We start from the raw sequence: 13112 nt of genomic DNA, 5'->3' as shown, positions 1-13112 counted from the left end.
TTTTAAAATCAGCTGACATTAGAATCAATCAACTATGACTTCAAGTGTGGGCTTTTGGAGCCACTTAACTTTTCTGGGTCTCAGTTTCCTTGTCTGTAGGATAGGGAAATAATGAAACCTTTATATTAGAAATATTTTTGTAAGGATTAAATGAAAAAATCTGTATAAAGCACTTCGTGTGGTGTCTCTCCCAGTTGGATGGGAGCCCCCAAATGTGGGGCAACAATCCTGTGGAAGCCAGTGACTCAGGAGGTGAAAGAATTCACCTGAGGCAGAACAAGGGAGATAGAAGTTTCTTGAACACACCACAAGCAAGCAGCGGCCAGGGCTGCAGAGGAGAGGTTATCTGCCAGGAAGCAGTGGGTGGGGCTGTTTTTAAAGGGGGAAGGTAAGGAGGTAGGCACAGAGGTATGGAATTTTCCCTTTTTTTTGGCAATTGTGCCTGGTTGTGAGTAGCCCATTGGTCGGGTAGGGCTTATGGATATTTTGAGATGGGTCACCTGATGAGTCCATCTGTATTCAGTCAGGGGGTCGCTGTGGGCCCTTTCTACATTCCATCGCTCAAGCCTATTTGTCTGAAAGCGGCCTATGCTTCACACTGTTCAAGTCATTATTTTCCTTAATATTTTAACCATGAGGTTCTGAATGCTCCACAGAATGTGTGCTTAAAAACATCCTTTGAGGAGGCCCTTGCTAAAAATGACAGGTTAATGGGGCACCTGGGTGGCTCAGTCCTTAAGCGTCTGCCTTCGGCTCAGGTCATGGTCCCAGGGTCCTGGGATTGAGCCCTGCATCCGGCTCCCTGCTCGGCGGAGAGCCTGCTTCTCCCTCTCCCTCTGCCCCTGCTTGTGTTCCCTCTCTCAGCTGTCTCTCTTTCTCTGTCAAATAAAATCTTAAAAAAAAATGACAGGTTAAAAGACACAGCGTACTATATAAGCCTGTCCACTCCAAACCCCATTATAAGTGGACTCTGCAAACAAAACTCAAGAAAGCAAAGAAGGGAGAATCAACCAGCCTGCTAACATTCATACCTCATCCGCAATTCTTTGTCATTTATAGCACCCTGTGTTTTTAAAAGATTATGATTATTTGGAAAAAATTAATGGTGAAGTCTCACGTGCATTATGTTGTTTACTTCTCAGCCACACTGTGAGATTGCTTTTATTTTCCCCACTTATAACAGTTCTCATAACTCAAAATGGTAGAGTTAGAACTTAAACTCTGGTCTTAAAGCTCCAAGTCCCATTTTCCATTCCTTGTTTCAGCTCGCAACTGGGGCCCATTTACCTTTCCAAAACACCTATATGTTTCCTATAAGAATCTTCTACTTCATTCAAACTGACTTGTATCAGGAGCCCATGGCGATTTATTTTAAGAATTCATCCCTCCTTGCCTTTGCTTATACAACTTGGGGTACCCTTCTGCTTTCTTTTAGATTACCTAAATCCTGTATGACTCAAGATCTAGCTTAATCTCATGTCTGTTTATTTTGAAATGTTCCTTCAATATTCTGGCCTATATAATGCTTACTAGTAATGTCTTCACTTATTTGTCATTTAACTGTGCCTGGCTCAAACATGTCTCTTGTGATAAACATTCATGTGGGTAAATTTTCTATACTCTATATTGAAAACATGTTGAAAAAGAAGAAGCTGTTATATTTTTTCTACCATTATCTCATATAGTATGGGGTAGCATAGTTCATACTAAGTATGCAGGAGGGTGGAAAGGATGAAGGCTTACATGCTGTGTGCACAAGGGAAAAATGTCAGGTACAGGGGGGTCAGGAAGGAGAGAATGGTTTTCCTAACAGTCTTAAAACAGAAATTGTAGTAACAGGTCATTTGTAGTTAAGTTCTGACTCCTTAGAAACTCTCCAGACAGGTCAATTATCTTTTTTTTTTTTTTTTTTTTTTTAAGACAGAGAGAGTGTAAGGCTAGGGTGAAGGGGGTGGAGTGGGGCAGAGGTAGAGAATCTTTTTTTTTTTAAAGATTTTTTTTTTTAATTTATTCATTTGAGAGAGGGACGGAGACAGAGACAGAAAGAGCTCAAGCAAGGGGGAGAGTCAGAGGGAGAGGGAGAAGCAGGCTCCCCACTGAGCTGGGACCATGACATGGGGATATGGGGGCTCCATCCCAGGACCTGGAGATCATGATCCGAGCCGCTAAGGGCAGACCCTTAACCATCTGAGCCACCCAGGCGCCCCTGTAGAGAGAGAGTCTTAAGCAGGCTCCACGACCCTGAGATCATGACCTGAGCCGAAATCAAGAGTCAGACGCTTAACTGACTAAGCCACCCAGGCACCCTGATTATCTTTTTTTCTTTTTAATCCCCTTTTTTAAGTCGGAAAATAGAAGTGTAAACAAAAAGTTTATAATGTGTATAATCTGAACCCTTAGTGACTGACTGAAATGCTAATTCAATTTATCAGACAAAATAATATTGAAGATTTGTTTTTAAGCAAATTTTATCGTAGGAAAGTACCTGTAAATCAAAACAACCTTACACAATTTTCAGAGATACGTTTCATGTCCATACAGTTTTATAGGGTGAAAGTCTTCAAATAGCATTAAGAAGTTTTCTTCTGGGGCGCCTGGGTGGCTCAGTCGGTTAAGTGGCTGCCTTCGGCTCAGGTCATGATCCCAGGGTCCTGGGATGGAGCCCCGCATCGGGCTCCCTGCTTGGCGGGGAGTCTGCTTCTCCCTCTCCCACTCCCCCTGCTTGTGTTCCTGCTCTCACTATCTCTGTCTCTGTCAAATAAATAAATAAAAATCTTAAAAAAAAAAAAAAACAACAACAACAAAGTTTTCTTCTGAATTTTTGGGGAATCTTCCAACTTCAGAATAGCTCTCCTGATAATAATGGTGGTTTACTTCGTCCCACTTTTAATTCTTGTTCATTCTTTTCTAGCTATTGAATGATAGAAATGTTACTCCATAAATAAGTTTCCTTAATTTGTTTCACATTCTCTATATGGTGGTGTTTTAATAACTGGCTCAGAACAGTGTTTCTCAGACCTTTTTCTGTTACAAACTGGATGTCCTGTGGTAGCTGTGAGGTGGAGAGCTAAGCAGTCAGCTGGGAAACTGTACTCACACCCTATTACCCTTACTCGTATTTCATCCTACTCTTCTGATACCAGTAGATCATCTGTAGATGTGTTTATATGTGTTTGTTTTTGTAGTATTTTAAGTGGGATTGGGGCATATTATATATACAGATACGTGGCTTATTGCTCCTTGTAGGACCCTGCCTGTTGCTAATAACAAAAAACCTTCCTCCTATAGGCTTAGTGAAAGAAGGGGATTTAAGGGCCCAGGTTACTGGGCAGCGATCTTCCAGGATGGTTGGTGTGTGGCTCAGGAGGGTCATCAAGAGCCAGGTCTTTTCCTCTCCCTGCACAGCCATCAGTGGTCAGCTGTATCCCAAGGCTGGTCTTCCTCTCAGTTTTAGAATGGCTGCCAGCCATAGTTAGGGTCATGTGCTGCTTCTCTCACCTGTGGTCGGGGGGGGAAGTGGCTGTCCCGTCATTCTGAGTAAAAGTCCCGAAATCCATGCTAGTTGAGCCAGCTCCGTTCACCCGCCTACTCCTGAGCTTGGGACTGTGGCAATGGGAATAGAACTGTACTATTGAGCCAAGTCATTCAGACTCCGTCCTTGGAATTATTTATCCACTGTTACATAACAAATTACCACAAAATTTAGAATCTTAACCATCTGAGCCACCCAGGTGCCCCCAAAATTTAGAATCTTAAAACAATAGACATTTATTCTCTGTTTTTGTGGGTCATGGGTTTGGGAGCTGTTCAGTGGGTGGTCTGGTCAGACTCCATGTAGAGTCAACAAACCGCCAGCGAGGGCTGCAGTCATGCGCAGGCTTGACCGGGGCCAAAAGATCCACATCCAGGATGGTTGACTTAAATGACCACTGATAGGAAGCCCCGTTTCCTCTCTGTGGTGCTGCTTTCATGTCCTCATATATGGACCTGGCTTCCCCCAGAGCAGGTGGTCCAAGAGAGAGCAAGGAGGAAGCCCTGCTGCCTTTGACATAGGTGTGAAATTGCATACCCTTCCTCCTGCTTTATTCTGTCTCTTACAATCAGGTAACCCAAGTCCAGTGCACATTCAGGATCCCCTTCTTGAAGGGAGGAATATTAAGGTATTTGTGAGCATATTTTAAAATCCCCACCCAAAACATAGGCAGAGAGAGAACGAGCAAGAGCGAGAGCATGCTCCTGTATGTTGTTTGAGGCAGCAGGGGGAGAGGCCTGGATATTCTGACAACAATCTGTGAGCTTGCATGAAGGAATATGATAATGGTGGTAAGTAAAGAACCAGTAAATGCCCACTGTACCACTAAAGTACTTTCCTGACTACAGGTAAGTGAATAGGCAATGATAGAACCAAATCTCAGGGTTGCATACATACAGTCATCGTAGATGTAGAGCATTACTTGTTCAAACAAATATTTCTTTGTGGTAATAAGAAAGGCCATTGGTGTACAAAATCCCAAATAGAGTGTTTAGCTATTAGATCATCAAATTAGATGTATTTGGCATTGGGATTTTGTCTTTTTGGTAGCACATTCACCTTTCTGTTCGTTAAACCTGATTCTTTCACCAGCTAGATCGGGATTTGGGGTGTAAAAATCCTGGCAAGTTTAGAAAATGTATCTGAAGTATATTTGATTATATCCTGTAGGGTAATAAGTAGAAGGAAGGCATGTGTAATAACAACACTGTATATAGCACATCAAGTTTTCAATCCCTTTCTTATTATACCTGATCCTCACAGCAGTCTCATGGTTGGGCGAGAACAACATGGTTTGAACTGCATGGGTCCACTTCTCTGTGGGAATTTTTGATAAATACAGTATAGGACTGCAAATGTATTTTCTCTTCCTTATGATTTTCTTAATAACATTTTCTTTTCTCTAGATTCACTGGAAGAATACAGTATATAATCCATATAACATATAAAGAGTGTTATTCAGCTATTTGTTATCAATAACACTTTCAGTCAAGGCTATAAATAGTTCAGTTTTTGAGGAGTCAGAAGGTATGCATGGATTTTCAGCTGTGCAGAAGGGGATCAGCATCCCAACCCCCACATTGTTCAAGGGTCAGCTGCATTATTACTCCTTTTTTAGATAAGAAAATTGAGGTTTAGGGGCGCCTGGGTGGCTCAGTCGTTAAGCATCTGCCTTTGGCTCAGGTCATGAACCCAGGGTCCTGGGATGGAGCCCAGCGTTGGGCTCCCTACTCTGCAGGGAGCCTGCTTCTCCCTCTCCCACTCCCCCTGCTTGTGTTCCCTCTCTCGCTGTGTCTCTCTCTGTCAAATAAATAAATAAATAATCTTAAAAAAAAAAAAAAGAAAATTGAGGTTTAGACATGTTATATGGCGTATCCAAATTCCTACAGCTAGACAGGAAGTAAATGAGAACCGAGCTCTGTTCACCCTACAAGTGCAGTTTTCTCTGCTTTACACATGTGACTGATTCTGCAGAAAGAGAGTGTGGTAGAGAGAGATGCATAATGACAGTCTGAAAATCATCAAACATGAATAATCTACCTCAGAAAAGCCACGATGTTGATAATCTTTAAAATGATGGTGCAGCTTTACCTTGATGTCATAATCATGATCCTAAAAGCCTGATGGCAAGTGTGGCTCTCATGTATACATTTCATAGAAACCATGGCAAAATTTCCTTTTTCTCTCTTTTGCTTTACATTTCCCTGGGTAGAAACTATAATGAAAATGGTTGCTAGCTCTAACCAGAATGAAAATACTCAAAATCCTATTTTAATTTTATTAATGTAAACATTAAAGAAACGCAAAAGCCAATACTACTGAACATTTGGTCTTGATAAAAGAAAATGTGGAAAATATAGACAAAATATATATAGCTCTCTAGGCTTGGCAGGTTTTCAGTGCACGTCTTTGGGCTCAGAGTTGAGAGTGTTTTCACTCTGCACCAAATCAAAACACAAGTGTCTGGGGAAACAACGCTGTGTATTCAGCACCAGAAAGGACAGAGCAGGCAGAAGTAATTGTAGTCTGTCTGCTAAGGGAGAAGGGTGGGATGAAGGGGCCAGTTTGGGTTGTTATTTCTTAGCTGTAGGCCAGAAAGAGGAAGCAGGATACTTTGATTTGGTTTTAAATGATTTATTTCGTCAGCCAGTTCCCAAAACTACATTGGCAAATGTATATTCATTGAGTTATTGAATGCATTTTGTTCTCTGGATATTTTGCTAAAGTTACTAGAGATGTGTAACTGGATATATATGGTAAAGACGCTAGAAATAGTAAACATATGGGAAGAATGAATACATTTGAATATTTGATAGAAGAGAATTTATTTCCATTAAAAAGTTTGAGAGTTTGCTTAAGAAGAGATTTCTATTAATGAACTTTAGAATGGTTTTAATCCGTTTTCTAGCCCTTGGGTAGAAGATGATGTTCAGAAGTTATGGTCATATAGCTTTCTTTGGATAAATTTAATCTGCTTCAAGTTTTCTAAGTTGTTACTATTTCTCTAGGATCAAGGGGGTTTGGGCATTGCTATCAGTGAGGAAGATACGCTCAGTGGAGTCGTCATAAAGAGTCTAACCGAGCATGGGGTGGCAGCCAAGGTGAGGCTTTCTCACTGTCATACAGTGGTGGGGAAGGGAATTACTTCTATAAAATCACCCCAAATCCTAACATGTTTCCATTTAGGATGGACGGCTCAAAGTTGGAGATCAGATTTTGGCTATAGATGATGAAGTCGTTGTTGGCTATCCTGTTGAAAAGGTGCGTTTCCAAAAGGAAGCAAATAACACTGTGAACCCATCCGTGGGCATGGCCAGCACATGTGTGTGCCTGTGTGTGTGTGTGTATGTGTGTGCCTGTGTGTGTGTGTCCATGTGTGTCTGTGTGTGTGTGCCTGTGTGTGTGTCCATGTGTGTCTGTGTATGTGTGCCTGTGTGTGTGTGTCCATGTGTGTCTGTGTGTGTGTGCCTGTGTGTGTGTGTCCATGTGTGTCTGTATGTGTGTGCCTGTGTGTGTGTGCCTGTGTGTGTGTGTATGTGTGCCTGTGTGTGTATGTCCATGTGTGTCTGTGTGTGTGTGCCTGTGTGTGTGTGTCCATGTGTGTCTGTGTGTGTGTGTGCCTGTGTGTGTGTGTCCATGTGTGTCTGTGTGTGTGTGTGCCTGTGTGTGTATGTGTGTGTGTGCCTGTGTGTGTGTCCATGTGTGTCTGTGTGTGTGTGCCTGTGTGTGTATGTGTGTCCATGTGTCTGTATGTGTGTGCCTGTGTGTGTGTCCATGTGTCTGTGTGTGTGCCTGTGCCTGTGTGTGTGTCCATGTGTGTCTGTGTGTGTGTGCCTGTGTGTGTGTCCATGTGTGTCTGTGTGTGTGCCTGTGTGTGTGTCCATGTGTGTCTGTATGTGTGTGCCTGTGTGTGTGTGTGTCCATGTGTGTCTGTGTGTGTGTGCCTGTGTGTGTGTCCATGTGTGTCTGTGTGTGTGCCTGTGTGTGTGTGTCCATGTGTGTCTGTATGTGTGTGCCCATGTGTGTCTGTGTGTGTGCCTGTGTGTGTCTGTGTGTGTGTGTGTGTGTGTCCATGTGTGTCTGTGTGCGTGTGCCTGTGTGTGTGTGTGTGTGTGGTCATAGGGAATTGGAACCATGTCGCTATACTAGACGTTATATTAGACAGATATCATTAAGGAAAAGAAGAGATTAGAAGTTCTTCAATTTCTATTTTCTATTTTCCAATCAAATGATATTGAGGTATTTTCTATTGCCTAGAAAATCCAGTGTTCAGTGGGCATTTTTGATAAATATCATTTCCTATTTTCCCTTAGAAAAACTTGCAACTTCTAAACAAAGGTCAACTTAGTGTTAAGACCAAAGGAATCTTTATGAATATTTGCTCCAATAAATATCCATTTTGTCTGTTGTTTTATAAACAGACTCAGTCATTAAATGCATTACTTTCATTGGGATTAAACAGTTACTTGTGAGTTTTCTTGTCCTCAAAAGTGGTAATACTTACTAGTAGTCTCACTTGAGGCATTTCATAGATAAGTATAAGAAAAAATGCTATGTTTCTCTTGAGATTTGGTGTGCAAATGTTTTTTATTTCTACATTGGCCAGCAAGAAGCTTAAACCATTTTTTTAAATTCAGCTTTAATAATTGTATAGGTTGAACCCTTTTAACCCATATGTCTATGTTCTAACTTTCCATTTGGCTTGACTCTTCTGTTGCATAGTTTTCTTTACCCTTCTTTTAACATAAGTGTTTCCATTTTATTAAAAGTGTCTGTGTAAGTTGTTTCAGATTCTCGGTAGAATCAGGAAGTGGGAAAAGTACCCCATATATCTTCTAAGTTTGTAGGGATCCAGAGAAAAGGATGAGATTAATTAGAAATGTCAAAAATGGAAAACACTATACTTATATAAAGAAGAATATGGCCACAATTAGACTTACGATAGAAATTAACTTTGGCCTTAATATCAGGCAACTGAGAAACTAGAAAGAAAGGACAATCATTCTTTCTTGACCCCTCAAGTTCTGATAAGGAAAGGGATACCAACTGTTAACAGTGACTTACTGGTATAAGTCTACTAATCTGCTTTTGAATTTTGTTTCCTTGCCACACCAACACCCTCCCAGTTTATTAGCCTTTTGAAAACAGCAAAGACAACAGTGAAACTTAGCATTCATGCTGAGAATCGCGACCCCCAGGCTGGGACGGCCAGTGGAGAACAGAAGAGCAGCTCCTTGTCTCCGACGGCCCCGTCTTCTGGCTCCCCAGAACCAGAGTCCATCCCAAGTAAGGGCCAGTCTCTTGTGATTCCTGCTTCTGTAGCATATTCAAACCCCCCAGTGGCAGCTTCCTATGTGGGAGCCCCCTGCCTGCATGTAACTCACTGTTTGAAGGCCGTCAAGTATAAAGAGAGGGGCTCCTGAAGAAAGGTCACTGGGCTGTTAGGCAGGGGATCTGCGTGCTGCACCAGCCATAGGACCTCAGGGAACCCACCCACCCACTCTGAGCCTCTGCTTCGTCGTCTCTAAAGCAGTGGACTGCTACTCTTTGCTCACCAAGGATCTTTTGCTGAAGGTAGCTGTGATTCGGGTATTTGACTAATGATGTAACAACATGATTTTGAATATTCCTTTTTTATATTGAGCAAGTAATTTAACTTCTCTAAAGCCTCAGTATTCTAATCTGTAAAATGGATACAGTAATGCCGCTTTACCGGTGACATCAACAGTGCGTTGCATTACAAGAAACTCTTTAAAAATAATAGTCATTGCTGTAGTAAGCATAATTGATCTGAGTTCGTCATTTAGGTCTAATAGATCCTGTCAAAATAGATGAAATGGTTGTATGTGGACCATGGAATGAGACTGGTGTGTATCATTAAAATGCCAGTATAGCAAATTGAGGCAAATTATTCCTTTAAGTTACTTCTTGACAAAAATTACACTAGTGTTTAATAAGACAGTAAATTTCAAGCTTTGCAGCATTGAAAAAAGTACTTAAACACATAGGCTTTTTCTGCGATGGGAGAAAAAATTCTCTTTTGGCCTCCAAACTGAAACATTAAGTTCTTTTGACAGGTTTTTAAGGAAACAGCAGTTTAAAACATATGTAATATAGTTAGACAAAAAAAGTCTGAAAGTAATACATATCTGATGAGTGTAATCCTTTATTTAGAAAGACTGGGTAATTCACTGACATGTTAAAAGGTTTTACGGAAATTGTCTCCTTTTTCAATTTTATGTTGATCCCAAAATAGCATTGTCTATAAAAATGTAAAATTCTAAATGAAAATGTAACATAAAAGAAAATATCTTACACCTGCTCTTACCATTTCAGGAGCGAGAATTAGTCTGTCTCTGGTTTCCTAAAAAGAGAGCCTCTTGCCTAAAGCTACTCTACCAACTGTCTCAGCTTTTTCAAAACATGACGTGTGCTATATGCTCTTTGGTATATCATAAAACATATGATATGAAGACTATCGTAAAACAAGGTGTGAAATTATACTCTCCTTGTTTTCTCATAATCTATTCTTATCTCTTCAGTCCTGAGCACATATGCACCAGGATTTAATATCTGAGTTTATAAAACATCAAGTGAGACATGCAAAGAAAGAAACTGCATGTGAGTCTCACTTGATGTTTTATAAACTCAGATATTAAATCCAGTTGCATGTGTGCACAGATTTGATTACATAAGAAGAAATGCTCTAGGATAAGAAGAAAAGGAAAACCAAAACCAAAACATAAAAAGCCTTGACATGCAGGTACCATGAGCAGAATTATTGATGTGCTGATGTGCTTTGTGTTTTGTAGTCTTCCCAGAATGTGTTTTTAGATGACCACTATATACCTCAGTTCTGAGTTGTACAAATCATAATTTTATAAGAAGTTTTTTGGCTCTAGTGAAGTGTGGAATATCAGCATGAAACTAGAGGTTCAGTTCAACTCTCTGCTCTTATTCCTTTATACATATCATCCCTAGCAATTTAGAAAATACACCATAGTGCGAAACGTAACTTTGTACCCACCTCCCTAAATTAACGATGATTGAATCATTTTGTTTGATGTTTTTAAAATATAACTAAAAGATTAAGGTAAGTCTGAAGTCTTCCTTGTCTGTAACCTTGGGCCCTTTTTCTCCTCCATCCCCCATAGGCAAGGGGCAGCGGGGCTGTGAGTTTGTTGTATATACCACCTAATCAATTTGTATTTGTATTTCATTTCATTTTAAATTTATTTTTAGGTACAAGCAGGTCATCAACACCAGCGATCTTTGCTTCTGATCCTGCAACCTGCCCCATTATCCCAGGCTGCGAAACAACAATTGAGATTTCCAAAGGGCGAACAGGGCTGGGCCTGAGTATTGTTGGAGGGTCGGACACTCTGCTGGTGAGGACACTCCCTGAGATGCTTCAGATCCAGTGAGCCCTGAGAGATCGCTATCTGGGAGAGTTCTGTCTGTTTTATTAAATGAAACATTAAGGCCTAGAAAGTTGCATCATTCGTTGTTATTTTAATTCGTAGAGCAAATACCAAAAATTGATTACTGGGACTTTTATTTTGCGTTGAGTACTGACTCAATAAGATAGTTACACTTGTGATTGTGACCTTTAGGTTCAAAATATTTCTGTTAGTTTACCTGTCTTTGCTACACTTTAATTGCCTATTTACTGCCTGGATATGGTTGGGTTGGGCCCATATTGAGAGGAGTCTGAATAACTGGATAATTATAGACAAAATTTTCTAAATGTCAAAAATCTTTTAAAATCTAATTATTGCATTTGTGGATAGGAAAAGTGATGTATATCTATCAGTTTCATTTGCAGATAGGAAAGGTGATGTATACCTATTATATGTATGTATGTATGATTTATATGTTTCATAATTTTTTCTTTAAATGTCCCTGTCATTAGAAAGATATATATAAACTTCTTTGAGCCTTGTAGCAAAAATTGCATTACACTTTTCTTTGCATTTTGATATGACTCCCTATGGATCCAGTGAGTATATAACCCTTCACATTATCTTTAAAAGTACAGTGTGGTTTTTTTTTTTGTTTTGTTTTTTTAAGATTTTATTCATTTATTTGACAGAGAGAGTGAGAGAGGGAACACAAGCAGGGGGAGTGGGAGAGGGAGAAGCAGGCTTCCCGCAGAGCGGGGAGCCCGATGTGGGGCTCAATCCCAGGACCCTGGGACCATGACCTGAGCCGAAGGCAGACGCTTAACCGACTGAGCCACCCAGGCGCCCCTAAAAGTACAGTGTGTTTTGACTTCATTTCTGCTCACCAGTCCTATGGAGGATGGGCTAAAGCATGAGTATGTCTTGTCTGGGCCCTTAGGGTGCCATTATTATCCACGAAGTTTATGAAGAAGGAGCAGCTTGTAAAGATGGAAGACTCTGGGCTGGAGATCAGATTCTAGAGGTACAGAATACCTTTATAATTAACAAAGAAAAAGCTACTCTGGGGAGGGCGGTCTCTGTTTCTTTCTTTGTTTCTTTCACTTCCTCTTTGCTCTTCCTTTATTTGACTCACCTGGCTCCTCACAGTGTCCCATTTCCGCACAGGTGAATGGAATTGACTTGAGAAAGGCCACGCATGATGAAGCAATACATGTCCTGAGACAGACCCCACCAAGAGTGCGCCTGACGCTCTACAGAGATGAGGCCCCATACAAAGAGGAAGATGTGTATGACACCCTCACTGTCGAGCTGCAGAAGAAGCCAGGGAAAGGCCTGGGATTAAGTATTGTTGGGAAAAGGTACGACTGAAGAGGGCAAACCTCATGATCTTTTGGAAATGACTGAATTTCAGTTCTTATAAAGAATATCATCAGTAGTCGAATCTTTATCAGCTGCTGTGTTCTGTGGGTGGCTGTTGTGATCCCGCTCAGCATCAAAAGACCTCACTTTTGAACTTTTTAAGTTAGGATTTTGGGGGATCTTGAGAATATTAAACAAAAAACTGTTTAGTATTTATTTTTTTAAAGGTTTTATTTATTTGAGAAAGAGAGAAAGCACATGAGCATGAGTAGGGTGAAGGGCAGAGGGAGAAGCAGACCTCCTGCTGAGCGGGGAGCCCAATCCAGGACTTGACCCCGGGACTCCAGGATCATGCCCTGAGCCGAAGGCAGACACTTAACCAACTGAGCCACCCAGGTGCCCCTGATTGATATTTCTTGAACACCTGCTGTGTGCCGGGGAATACATTATGTTCTGGGGAACAAAGTTAAATAAGACATGGTTCCTGACTGGGGCACCTGGGTGGCTCAGTCATTAAGCATCTCCCTTCGGCTCAGGTCATGGTCCCAGGGTCCTGGGATCGAGCCCCACATCGGGCTCCTTGCTCTGCGGAAAGCCTGCTTCTCCTTCTCGCACTCCCCCTGCCTGTGTTCCCTCTCTCACTGTCTCTCTCTCTCTGTCAAAAAATAAATAAAATCTTAAAAAAAAAAAAAAAGACATGGTTCCTGACCTCAAGAAACTCACAATTTAGTCAACGAGAATTAAATATGTTCTTGCAACAAAGGATTCCATTGATGAGAGACAGAGACATACTGTGGGGGAGCTGTGGCAGCAGAGGA

General features: G+C 41.2%; 1 protein-coding gene across 10 annotated transcripts in view; it reads left to right on the top strand.

The window, feature by feature from the left end:
• MPDZ (multiple PDZ domain crumbs cell polarity complex component) overlaps positions 1 to 13112 on the top strand; it is a 161537-nt gene that overhangs the window by 136970 nt on the left and 11455 nt on the right. For all 10 annotated transcript variants that reach the window (XM_078062322.1, XM_078062320.1, XM_078062316.1 and 7 more), the window contains 6 exons: positions 6541 to 6633; positions 6719 to 6793; positions 8659 to 8818; positions 10775 to 10920; positions 11873 to 11956; positions 12100 to 12293. In XM_078062322.1, coding sequence (XP_077918448.1) covers positions 6541 to 6633; positions 6719 to 6793; positions 8659 to 8818; positions 10775 to 10920; positions 11873 to 11956; positions 12100 to 12293 — 752 coding nt within the window. The remainder of the gene's footprint in view (positions 1 to 6540; positions 6634 to 6718; positions 6794 to 8658; positions 8819 to 10774; positions 10921 to 11872; positions 11957 to 12099; positions 12294 to 13112) is intronic.

The sequence above is a fragment of the Halichoerus grypus genome, chromosome 14 (genome assembly GCF_964656455.1).
Source record: "Halichoerus grypus chromosome 14, mHalGry1.hap1.1, whole genome shotgun sequence".
Classification (NCBI taxonomy): Eukaryota; Metazoa; Chordata; class Mammalia; order Carnivora; family Phocidae; genus Halichoerus; species Halichoerus grypus.
The sequence above is the reverse complement of the archived record's forward strand: the minus strand, read 5'-3'. Positions and strand labels throughout refer to the sequence as shown.